This window comes from Vitis riparia, chromosome 8 (assembly GCF_004353265.1).
Source record: "Vitis riparia cultivar Riparia Gloire de Montpellier isolate 1030 chromosome 8, EGFV_Vit.rip_1.0, whole genome shotgun sequence".
In the NCBI taxonomy this organism is placed as follows: domain Eukaryota; kingdom Viridiplantae; phylum Streptophyta; class Magnoliopsida; order Vitales; family Vitaceae; genus Vitis; species Vitis riparia.
The window spans coordinates 1,985,220-1,998,601 of NC_048438.1; the positions used below are offsets into that span (position 1 = coordinate 1,985,220).

General features: G+C 29.5%; 1 protein-coding gene across 1 annotated transcript; it reads right to left on the reverse strand.

Moving 5' to 3' along the window:
- Positions 1–2,569: 2,569 nt before the first annotated feature.
- Positions 2,570–4,757, reverse strand: LOC117921167 (WUSCHEL-related homeobox 11-like). Its single transcript, XM_034838977.1, has 3 exons — positions 4,192–4,757; positions 3,550–3,725; positions 2,570–2,881 (listed from the first exon to the last, which is right to left on the reverse strand). Exons 1-3 carry the CDS (start codon positions 4,706–4,708, stop codon positions 2,864–2,866), a joined length of 711 nt encoding a protein of 236 aa, XP_034694868.1. The 5' UTR covers positions 4,709–4,757; the 3' UTR covers positions 2,570–2,863.
- Positions 4,758–13,382: the final 8,625 nt, after the last annotated feature.

Sequence of the window (13,382 nt, forward strand, 5' to 3'; positions counted from 1 at the left end):
TTGTATAACTTGTGAGGGGGTGTTATTAGGCAGAAAGTGGTCAACCTCCACCTACTTAGGTAGGTGGTTGTCAATCCAAACTAAAGTAGAATTGTCCTAAATTCTTCTCCCACAATCAGTTGTATAATTATTTTCACAGATTTCCCAAAACATCTGTTATATGTATTGTAATACTTTCCCAAAACTCTCCCTTGATATTTCTAATTGGCTCCTAAAATCCTACCATTGAGGGTTGCCTTTGCCACAGAAACTCTTCATCCAATCTCTTTCTTTTCTTTACAAAAAAATTTCAACTAAAAAAACTCCCCAACGTGTCTCTACTTTTAAACCCCTGTATTTTTTTTCAAGAGAGGTCACCTTTGGTCCCTGATTCCTAGCATTAATCACTTTTTGTTTTTTTCAAGGTTCAAACAAAATCTTCACAATCGAAGTGTTTCCCAACACACCCATAAACGCTTTCTAAAAAAGACCATTAATCAATCTTTCTTAATTCACTCTCTAAGTTTGCCATCTAAACTTACTGGTGAGCTTTGCTTCTTGTGGACATGAGCCCCAGTTTGTTGGGACTTTTAGCACTAGAGTCGCAACTTTACAGTTAGGATAAGCCACAGGTATAAGATGGTTGGCAAGCAGCCAAGGACATATACAACTACTTATAAAAATCAGATATGTTTGATATCGTAAATCTTTGGGCATTTGTTCAAGTAACATCTTCATAAAGTTTTGGACAAGGGTCCTTTAAGATAAATGTCACATCTCTTTTGTGAGATGGAACAACTTCAAATATTAAAATTTTCAAAGTCACTTGTTACGTCTGTTCTTAATTTCTAACAATGGGGACTTCTTTTTCCCTGCTGCATAAGTCATGTGGCATTGGCAAGTTGTCCATATGTACTTGCAGCTCATATAGTCATGTATGTTCCTTAGCATAAATCCTATTCATTTCTTGGGTGCAACTTGAGAAACAATTCCCCTTTCTTTCATTTTGTTACACAAGCATCTTGCAAAAACATACAAGGGTCTTGATCACATACATAGATGTCCTTTTCCTTTAGATGTCCTTCATCCCCCTCCCCCTTTTTTCTTTGGGAGATGGGTTGATTAACTTTTGCCTCTTTTTACCTTTTCCTTGGATGTCCTATTTTTTCTTCTCATTTTTTTTTCTTTTCTTTTTCTTTTCTGTTTGTTTTTTTCTTTGGGAGATGGGTTGATTAACATTCATCTCTTTTCTTTAATCCCACAACTTAGTGTGTTTCTCAAGTTGTGGTAGATCTACTACTTTTGACTCCAACTAAGGACATGAATTATAAAGGAAAAATAAAATTAATTTTAATTTTTTTTTTTTTACTTTAGAAATACCAAGAAAAATAAAATATAATAAAATAATTTAAAATTTTGCATATTTTCAAATTCTTCATCCTCTATATAAAACCTAATTTATTCTATATATGTATATTGCCCTTGAATTAATATGAAAACACAAAGGCTTCATTGGATCACCAAAATGCGAGGGAAAGGATGAAGGATTACATGAAATTGTTGATATCTTCACCAAGGACTTTCTTCTCCATTTCCTGACCTTTTGGTCCCAGCCATCATAGTTCGAATGCATTGCAGAAGATCAAGAGTTTCGGAAGATTATTTGCATCTGAACCATTCTTCATGATACTCTATTTTTTTCCACTGATCATGACTTTCTCTTTATCTGTTTCGCATTTGTGAGATAATAGAGTTGTTCTTAACTTAATGATGGGAAAATTCTCTTTTTGGAAGCATAGTAAGAACTTATCTTCATCAGTTCACTAGATAAAATAGTAACTGACCTTGAATTTTGGATTTTCATATAAATTCTCATATTAATTATAGAATATTTTGGAATAGAAATACAGATTGTAAGCCTTAGTGACTAAAGAAATTAATTGGTCACACTGCCTTAAAGATGCATAAAACCCAAAAAAATTGAAAAAAAAAAAAAGATGAATTCATTTTGAAACTACTATTGATTCTAACTTTCCTTGAGAAAAAATTGAATGCCTTGAACATTTTTCTTTTGCATTGTTAAACTCAAAATATAAAAGGGTTTACCCAACATCGCAACTAAATTGAAATGCTAGAGCTTGGTTAATCCCCCTAGTGAAACTTCACTGAAAGGAAAATAAATACTTTCTCTTCTAAGATTTGAACATTAATGGATAAGATAAGAATACCGTCAACTATTTGTCAAAATGCGACTAATTCAATTTATACATCCTAAAGGGTCTGCTAAAACTACAAATTCAATGATCCATGTAGCATAACCTAAGCAATATTGCTCCCAAATCTGTTGCTCTCGCTGAAAAATACCTTGATCTAGTGGGCCAAAATTGACACCAATTCAAGTTTAAACTGAGTTTTTTTTTTAAAAGGAAACTCATGCGAATTATTAACTGTTGGAATCATAAAAAGAGCTTCAACCCTAGCAAGAAAAGCCGATAGTTGGAAGCAGCAGTCACTAGTCTCAATACCATGTACAGAAAAAGATCTATTGAAAGCATGTTGGATTTTGAAGGATCAGGACCATTTCTGGGATTATAGCAACTAATTCTCATGGATAGACAATACAGATCTTAGGTTTGCATTGATATCTAGGGTTCAAAAGAGCCCATACAATAATTTTTTCTCTGATATGGAGGTTCTATATATATAAATAGATAATGTAACATCAAGATGTAGTACCCAGCTCGATAGGAGGAAAACAAGAAAAGTGAGCAAAACTAGGGAAAAGAATATATACGATGCAGAAAGCGAATATAGATACGGCTCTAGTATCTTGAACCCAGATAGAGGAAGCTCCTGATGGTCGGTGCATCGCTTTAATATTTGTTTACATGTGTCTTGAAACCTGTAACCAACATTTTAATATGTATCTAAGTAGCATTTTTGGTAGATTTCGAAATCTACCCAATGATCCTCACTAGAAACATCAGAGTCTCTTACACAGAATCCTGAAGTAATTAAGTAAAATAAACAGTTTTAAGGAATGATTACCTCAGAATCCTGAAGTAATTAAGTACAACAAAATGTTCTACCATTCTTTTCAAGTAAATAAATAGAGAGAGAGGAAGAGGGGGAGAGGGAGAGAGAGAGAGAGGGAGGGAGAGGGAGAGAGAGGGAAAGAGAAGGGGGAGAGAGAGCTTCATGGAATTCCAAAAATTCCCCAGCACCCAGATTAAGCAGGAGATTACTGTAAAGTGCAGTGTCAATGATGGAAGTCACCAAATACCATGTGAACTAAATGACCATGGGAAGGAATTTTTATGGTTACAGTAGAGCCAAATGATTGAACTTCATCCAAGTAGACACAGCTCAAAAAAGAAAAAGAACACACCCCAAAAAAAAAAAAGGAGAAAAAGAAATCATCCATAGAGGAGGAAAAATACAGACGGTTTATCTAAAGCATAGAATTGAACCAAAATTTTTGGTACCCATTTGAACATGATGATGGATCTTGCCCTAAAGTTTAGGACAAGAATTGAAAGGGGCAATTATTTGCTACCTAGCTATGCTTACCAGGAAATAGCTTTCACCATGTTGCAAGCTCTGCATTGAGAAGCCAAATTCATTGAAAGGAACAGGCACTCCCGAGGAATGGACCAACACGAAATCTTGGCCAAACATAGCTTTCATGTCAAATGATCCCTTTGGAACCTCAGTTGGAACCCCATTGATGAACACCGTAACACATCCTGATCCATCAAACAGTCAAAAGCAAGTTAATTGACACAACAATTCAATGCTTTCCACTAATTTTGCACTTTCATATTTAACACATTTCGTTTTTTTTATTTTTTATTTGCTTTGAACTTGATGCTAAGACTTTGGAATAATATTAGAACAAGCATAAAAAGACTTGAAACTGAAGTGGATGCACACAAGTTTGGAGGAGAATTGAGGATACCCTTTTTAAAAATTACTGCTGGAGAATACAACTTCTCTCAGTTATATTTGAGCAGATGAAGATTTTGGAGTAATAGGAAAATACTTAAAAGACTATGGAAGCAAAGTTGATAGTCTTCATGAAAGAGAAGCCAGCATCTTGTGGAGGAAACCAATTACATGGGAATTACAAAGATTAGTCTAAAAAAACATGATTTCCAAACAAGACGAGAGGAATTAAAGAGCAAAAAGGTAGTAGCTCAGCCATGCAATTACCAGATTGGTAGTGCAAATTGGAGGTGTTTGAAGGGCACAAGGTTGATGTTACACCAGAGCTGTGCTCCATTTCCTGGAGACCCACTTGACCGGAGAATGAAAAGAGATTATCGACACCATCATCGTTCATACCACCGCATGATGAAGAGGAACCGACGAGGCAAGAAGATGAAGACGGAACAAAAGCAGAAGGCGGCATCAGGTTACTTTGATAGTGAATTGCACCACCAGCATGTGCCTGAGCTCCTCGATCTCCAGCAAGGCTGGCCTGAATCTGGCGCTGCCGACGTCTAGATCTCGATCTTCGGTTTTGGAACCAGTAGAAGACATTTGCATCCCCAACAGAACCATAAGGCTCCAGCAATTTTCTTATCCTCACAGTTTCATCTTTGGGAGGATTTACCATACCACTGTTGAAGATGGACTCAAGTATGACTATTTGCTCAGGCTTTGGAGTCCACCTTGACCTCACTGGTTCATTTCTCTCCAAGCCATGGTCTTGCCCTCGATCTTCCATGGCTCTGAAAGGGAAAAAAACAATAAGCCCTTAAAGCACAAACCGATTTGAAGACAATACAAGTGAGGACAGTGAAGTATATGAGGTACTGCAGGTATTTAAAGACCCTATAAGAGAATGTTACTTCATAAAATTACAACATCACCCTCTCTTTCAACTTTAGGTAAAACTACACTTTATAAGTATATTTTGGAAAGTTTTGCAATAATTATCCTTCTTGTCAATGTGCTTTATAACTGGTCTTGTGTATAGACCAGTGTGATGGCTCTTCTCTATATAAGAAAACACTGAAATTATTGCTTCACAATCATGTAGCTTGATTCCTGCTGATCTTTGACCAGAAAATAAGGAAAAACACAGGGAAAAAGATTCTCCTTAGTCGTTTTAGATGAGTAGTCTAGAGTTAGAAGTTGCTTTTTATGATGTTTGAGATGGAAGAGTGTATACTTAACTCCTAGGATACTCATGAAACCAATCACATATCTCTAGAATATTATATACATGCCCATTGCTCAGATTCATGCATATATACAATATTCCTGTAGCACAAATGGACTAGGGTTATTCAATGCCAAATTAAATAGCATAAAGGAACTAAAATAGTTTTGCTAAGTCTCATATTCATTTCTATAGTTGTCACTTCTATACATTATGTAAATAAATAATTTCTTATATATTTTTGGGATGTTGATCAATGGGACTTCTGAAACCAACCCAAAGAATTTGAAGAAATTTGGAGAAAATTTCTTCAAAGAATGTAATAATTCATGTTAATAGAAAATTAAGAAATATATTCCATTTAATCTTCAAGGTATTTATAATAATTAAAAACAATTCTTATAAAATAAATCCAAAAATGTGGTTGTTAATTAATGTGGGATATTTGTGACTACTTGAGCTTCCACACAGGCTTTTGATTTTGAAAATGAGATGAAAATGTAATTTCATTTAAAAAAAAAAAAGAAATGAAAATTATCATTAAACCCAATTTCTGCACTATTTTTACCTTCTTCTACTTTAAAAAATCTTTTTAAAATTCTTCAATTTCACTATCAAACAAGATTATTAAATATGCTCAATGGCACTCTATCTTGACCAAGAAAAAAAAATTGCAAACACTAAAATATTGCACCAAATTAGTTACGTCTCACTTAAAAGAGATTTGAAAAAACTAAAATAATCCAATTTAAAAATAAATTATTAAATAATAGCTCTAGAAATTTCTTCTTGTATGTACATGGGATGAAGTTAAAAAAAAACCCTGTAAGTTAGTGCATTTCCAAGCTGATGAGCACAGAGGAGAACAGTGAGTAGAGGCAAAGAAAAAACAATAAAGAAATAGAAAAGAGAGCTAAGCACATTTATTATATACACATAGAGAGAGGGAGAGAGATAAGATCAAAGGTTTGCATGGGGAAAAAGAAGAAAGAAATGACCACAAGAGTAAATTCAAAAGAAGTGTGAAAGGAGTCGAGGACAATGAGACTAGGGTTTCGGCTCCTCCTCAAGTGCATGTGAAAAAATGCATGGAAAGCTGGGTCCATTTGAATATTAAAATGGAGCAAAAATCCACAGAAAACTGGTCAAGAAACCGTGCAGATACTTTATATTATATTGGTGACGTTAGGCAGAGATGGCTTACAGTAATTTTTATATTAAATGAGAGGAGGAAAAGGGGTCTTAAAGGTTGGCTTAAACTTCGAACACTTGTGCTATTTTTCTCATAATATTAAAAAGGATTGGCAAACAAAGAAACACAAACCCACTATGCCTTTAGGCTTGGTTTTCTTGTCCATGTTGCCTTGGGTTTGAATGGGGGCTTTGGGTGTATAATTGTTTGTACTTTTGTACGGTGGTTTATTACTTAATTGTAAAGGCAATTGAGTGTATATCAATTGCGGGCTTGGGTGCATATGGGTTGATAATGGTGCTAGGGTTGTGATAGTGATGGTAATTATAGGGTGGTGATGATGGTAAAATCAATTTTTTATTTTTTTTGGCTAAAAAATGTAAATAGGAATGCTTTTAATTGGTAATGATTTCTTCAACTCCTATTAAACATATTGGTATATCTTCGTGGTTTAGGACAGTCATATTTAGAGTCTGATAATATTTTTAAAAAATATTTTTATTTTTAAAGAAAATCACACGTTTGTCAAAAGTTAGAAAACATTTTCATTGAAAATACTTTAAAGAAAAATACCGATAAATAGACTTCCAAAGTAATTATGATAAAAAAAATTTTAGCTTGCAAAGTTTTGATTAATTCCATTTTTAAATTAAAAATTGGTTCTAATATGTTCCATGGTAAAAAATAATACTAATAATTTTTGGAAGATGCCCTTATCAAGAGTTGATGCAATAATCACTTTTAAAAGTGATTTTTGAAACTTTCAGGTTCTTGATTTTAAAATTACTGTGCTCGAATGGCGTAGGAAGGCTTTGGCGAAATTTGCTTTTGTGACATGAACTAGTGTGGAAAGTGCATGGGTATGAGTAGATCGAGTTTTAGCGGATATTCATTGAGGACCACTTGAGGGTGATCATGGGATAAGCCTTTAAGTTGTAATGCATTTATTGATAATATTTGTACGAAGACAAATCTTTTATAATGAATTTGTTAGTGTTTAAATATAAAAAAATTCAAGTATTTTTATGATAGTTTTATGTTATATATACATAACAAAAAATAATTTTTACACGAAATGCTCATCAAGTACTTATTCACTTTAATAATTCTTTAAATTCTAAAATTTTGTCAAATACCCATAAAAAATTACTTTGAAGTATGAAAAACCAAATAATCAATTTCAATCAGACTCTTAAGAAACTTCTAATAAAACCAAAAAAATTAACACTTAATTACTTATTAAGACTTAATCTAAATTTTATCAAATTTGTTGACTTAAAATTTGTTATTTAATTTATATTTTAAATGACATTATATGATTTAATGGCTAAATTTAATTTATTAAACATATTAGCAAAGCCTAATGTTTGAAAGCACTTTTGTTACACAAATTTGACTTTTGGTAATGTTTTAAAAAGGAAAAGCGTGTTTTCATAGGCCAATCAAAAATATTAAAATATGTATCTTTTAAGAATTTTAACTTTTACATTCAAAGATAAAATAATTCCTTGCACATGTACTTAATAGTAATTTAAAAGAGAGTTTTAAAATTACCTTTTTTAAAACTTTGATACGACAACTTAGACAAGCCTCATTTGTCACCTTTGTTTTTATCTATTTATTTATTTTTACTCTCACCGACCTTCTCCACACCTTCCCTAACTCTTTTTTATATGTTGAGGTATTCTCTTGTAAATTTTTTTAATTTCTATTTTTTCACTCTTATCATTTTTTTTTTTTCATATTTATTAATTTTAATAATTTTCTAAGAATATTAAACACAAATTGATAATATATGATTAATAATTAATGAGAAGAAGCTAAATATAACAATAAATATATGATGAATAAAAAATAAAAATACTTTCTCACATATAATATACTTGATAATTTCAAAATGTTAATTATAATAATAGATTTACAATTTTCCCTAGTTCACTTATTTGCTGGTCACGAAAGCTCCTCTTTGTGGGAGAATTAGTACTTCCCTTTGAGACAGGATTCCACAATTGATACGTTTTTCCTATACTTGGCAAAACACCAAACAGTTTTGATTCTAGCAATTTGAGCTATCACTAGAAGGTGAGGCATGTCAATATGCACTTTTCTTAAGTTTAGATTTATAAATTAAATTTTATTGTTTAAATATTTAGGATACCAAATTTATGTTAACCAGATATTTTGTATATTAATGCTAAATAAAATGTGAGTTTATTACACTTTATCCTCAACTTATAGCGTGTTTTGTATATTGCCCTCCTTGAGTTCAAAATTGAACAATGTAACATTCATCCTTTATATTGTATGTAAGTGCATTTTTTGAGAAATGACATTATTTTTTTTGGACGGAAAGACATGTGCTATTTGCATAATCGAGGGTAAAATGATCAATTTTAGTACATTTTAAAGAAAAATTAGTACATCATGAAGAAAATTTGGTAAATTCTATGGGTATCATTTTTTTTAAAAAAGAAAATATATTTTAAAATTACTTTAAAAAATTAAAATTAAAATCATAAAACTCATCACAAAGTAAATAAAAAATTAAAAAAAATTAAAAACCTACAAACACTTGAACTTAACCTTACACTAAAAGAAAAATTATTTATAAAAAGAGTTTAAAAATCATTAAAAATATTAAATTGATTAAAAAAAAAATTGGGGAGGGAACTAGTAAAAAAAAATCTACACATTAAAAGTGCATATTAGAGATTTTCTAAAATTAATTTTATTATCTTATAATGATTGACATATTATAAGCATTTAATCTTAATAAATGATTTTTTTTCTTAAGAATAAATAAACCATTTGTTTGCCTAATTAAACTTATTGAAAGTTAGAAAAGATAATAAATAAAATAAAATAAAATAAGAACACACAGATTTATGTGAAAAACCTTAGATAAGAAAAACCACAAATAGAGAAGAAGGAAATTCACTATATAAAAAACTTTGTACAAGAGAGAAAAGTTGTGAGCAGTATAAGGATCATAACCCTAAAACTATGCATCATCACATATATATAGATATAACCCTAAAATTATGGGATTGTGCGTATTGGCCCGATCCCTCTGCTACTACTATAAATCCCCAAAAAAATATCATAATTATAACTTCACTATATATGTCACATTGCGAGCTTTTTGGATTAGACCAAATAGAATTTGGATCACCAAACTCTAACAAATATAAATTTATTTATTTATTTTCAAATTTTATTGAAACCAAAATTGAGGTGCTCAATCTTTTATCTTTTATGAATAAAAATATAATGACTTGCTCACAACCATGTAGATATTATCCGCTTTGAACTTAAAGATGCCATAATGGCTTTAAAACGCGTCTACCGGGTTAAGAGAAGTTCATACTTATATAATGCCAGGAATTTCCCCCCTATCTGATGTGAGATGTAACAAACACCCCCCCATGTAGACACAACATCCTCATTGTGTCCCTTAAGATTGCGGGACCAAATAGACAAACACCCCTATGAGACCAGACAAACCACCACATTGAGGTCGGAGATTGACTCTGATACCATTTGTAACGATCCGCTCTTAACCATGTAGATATTGTCCGCTTTGGACCCAAAGAGGCTCTCATGACTTTAAAACGCGTCTACCGGATTAAGATAAATTCATACTTATATAATGCCATGAACTTTCCCTCTATCCGATGTGGAATATCACAAAAAAAAGTGTAAAAAAGAAAAAGAAAAAAAAGAAAAAAAGATAATTAATATAAAAATAATCAATGTATTTGTCACTCAAATGAGTGTTCCATTGCTTCATGTTGGCCATGCTTTCATAGGTGTTAGCTTCTTTCTATCATTAGATGCCCAACAAAACTGAAACTGTGTTAGTGAAAATAATATACTAATTTTTAGTAACATATATCCTTTCTACAAACAGGGTATAGGAATGAATTATCCAGGTAACATCAGTTAGATAACAAGTGGAAACTGAACAAGAGTTGAGGAAGTGAAATATCCTAATTGAAGAAAGAAATTACAGTAAGTAAAAATTTAGTATTAAATTATAAATATTTTTAATTCCTAATAAAATTAAGAGAAAATTTATATAAAATGTTAAATGCATTTTTTTTATGTTTCTATTTTATATATATAAAAAATATTTTAACTAAAAAAAAAATTTAGAATCGTAGTCAAATTAAAATCACAAGAAAACAACTAAAATCGCCATTATTGATTGTGATTTTGAAATGAAAATTTTTAAATATAAATAATAAAACAATATTAAAAAATATTTTCATTTGATTTACATTTGGTAAGATTTGAAAAATAAATAAACATTTTATTTCACATTTATATAAAAAAAATCTTATATTCTAAACCTCAAAATAATAAAATGTAAAATTTAAATTTAAACCTTAAATTGTTAAATGTATTCTTATAATTAATATTTGAAATTATCTAGTATATTATTCATGGGATAATATTTTCAGTTTTATCCATTATAATTTATGTTTTTTTTACTTTATTATTATTTTTATTATATATTATCATATTCTCATATTCTCATTTTGTAATTAATATATCCAAAAAATTATTAAAATCAATAAATATTGAGATATGAAAGAGAGAAAAGGTTTTAAATTAAAGAGGTTTTATGAGAGAATACATTAACATATATATTTCTTTTTTTTTTTTTAAAAAAAAAAAAAGTGTTAAAGGAGACATGGATAAAGTGATGTGTGAAAGAAAAAAAAAAGTAACAGATGCCAATGGAAAAAGTGATCTAAGAGGGAAAAAAAAAATGACGAGTGACAATGGAGAATGTGTTAAAGAGGTGGGTGACCGTGAACCATTCAAATGCATGCATGGACAAGGAATATTCTCAACATAAAATATGAAAGTTGAAAGCTTTATTTGTTTAATTGATATATGGAAGCATGATTTTATTTAAAAAAAATCCATTTGATTACTAAAATGATTTTGAGTTTTTCTATTACATATCAAATTATAAAAAATATCATCAAAACTTTTTTATTTTTTTAACTAAACACTAGTTGATTTTTTGTAAAAATGTTTTAAATTGAATTACTACTAATGAAGTACTATAAACTAAAAATACTCTTAAAAAGAAACACTCAAATAAACTCAAGCCTCGGTTAAATCCAATATTACTTTCCATGTTTCATATAACTTTTGAAAATTTCAAGTCTCTTAGGATATGTTTAACAACTGTTTTTGAGAACAATTTTCTATTCTTAGAACAAAATATTAGAAAAACACGTTTGACAATCAAAATTTGATTTCTGTTTTCTATTCTTAAAAATAAAAAATAGGGCATTTTTAGATAATATCTTAATTTTTTTTTCTATTTTGGCTTATTTTCTAAGTATTGTTTTAAAAAATAATTATACATATAGAATAATTAAATATAAAAATGATTTTTAAAATATATTTAAAAATATTAAAAACAAGTTAAAAAAATATTTTAGGTTTTTAAATAAATTTTTATTGTACAAAATATCATAAAATAATTTTTAAAAACTATTTTTAAAAGTTATTTTTTAAAATTGTTTTCGAAAACACTTACTAAACAAACTTTTAAATTTTAGTAACAAGTATTTCTATTTAATGCTTAATAAGTTGCAAGTTTATTTCTACATATCAAAATGAATAATATTGATAATTTTTTGAAACTAAACTATTTTTGGCTCATACATGTTTTATGTTTTTCACTAATGATATTTTATACTTCATACTTTTGTCTCTTATAGATTAGATGTGCCATCATTGTAATTAATTTTATTCTATTATTGTATTTAAAATTAACAACCGAACCTTTTATCATTTTACTCCTCATAAATCTAATTTAGCCATTTTATTTGTTTTAAAAAAGAAGTTTAATATTCCACTACAATACTATGATCTGAAGATCAACCATAAGTTAATTTCTATCAAACACAATAAACATTGCAAAGGATAGAGTAGAAATACATTTTTGGTGGGAAACCACTAAAAACTTCAATTTCAAAAATGAAAAAAAAAATAACAAAAAGAAACTCTAGGGTATGTTTTGCAACTATTTTCAAGAACAACTTTTTGTTTTTCAAAATAAAAAAAATTAGGAAAACACGTTTGACAATTATAAACCGTTTTTAGAGAAAATAAGATATTTTCAAATAATATCTTTTACTTATTTTATATTGTTTTCACCTATTTTTTAAAGGTTGGATTAAAAAATAATTATATAAACATGTAAAATAATTAAAAATAAAGTACTGAATATCAAAATTATTTTTAAAATATATTATAAATAGGTTAAAAATATTTCAAGTTCTCAAATAAACTTTTATTTTACAAAATATTAAAAAATGATTTTCAAAAACTATTATTTAGAACTGTTTTTAAAAATAGCTACTGAACAAGACCTAGATATCTGATAAAATATGACTTTAATTTGAATTTTAAAACTAAAAATGTTTATAATTAAACATTGTTAAAAAAAAAAAAACAATTCTCAAGTAATTTCTAATGAAATCTTTGTGTTTAATAATCGATGGTCATATTATTTATGATTTAAGTAATATAGAGGCTAAATAAGGCTTAACCAACATGAGAGCTTCAGATACCTATGCTAGTTAACTCTTGTGGTGTACCATATGCATGCCAATAATGGGACGTGTCATTGAAAGTAGTGAATCCTTCAACAACGACATATAGTCAACCACATCCTCACCCCGACCCCACCTTACCAACTATGAGTCTTTAATCCATCCATCGAATCAAGACCCTCAACCTGTTTCAATTTAAATTGAGACATTCAAATAGGCTTGACCATTCATCCTTAAATTCTTGAGACAAGTTAAGGGGTCTTGATTTGATGGACGGAGTTAAAGACTCATAATTGGTAGGGTGGGGTCTAAGCTAAATTACTTCATTAAGAAGCTATAGCATGAACTACAAAGATAGGTTTTTCCTCAATAAATTGGGCTTTTGAATTTAACTAAAAAGTTACTAATGTTGATTCTTGGAGGAGACTCTCCTTGCTTACCATTGGTGAGCCATACTTATAAA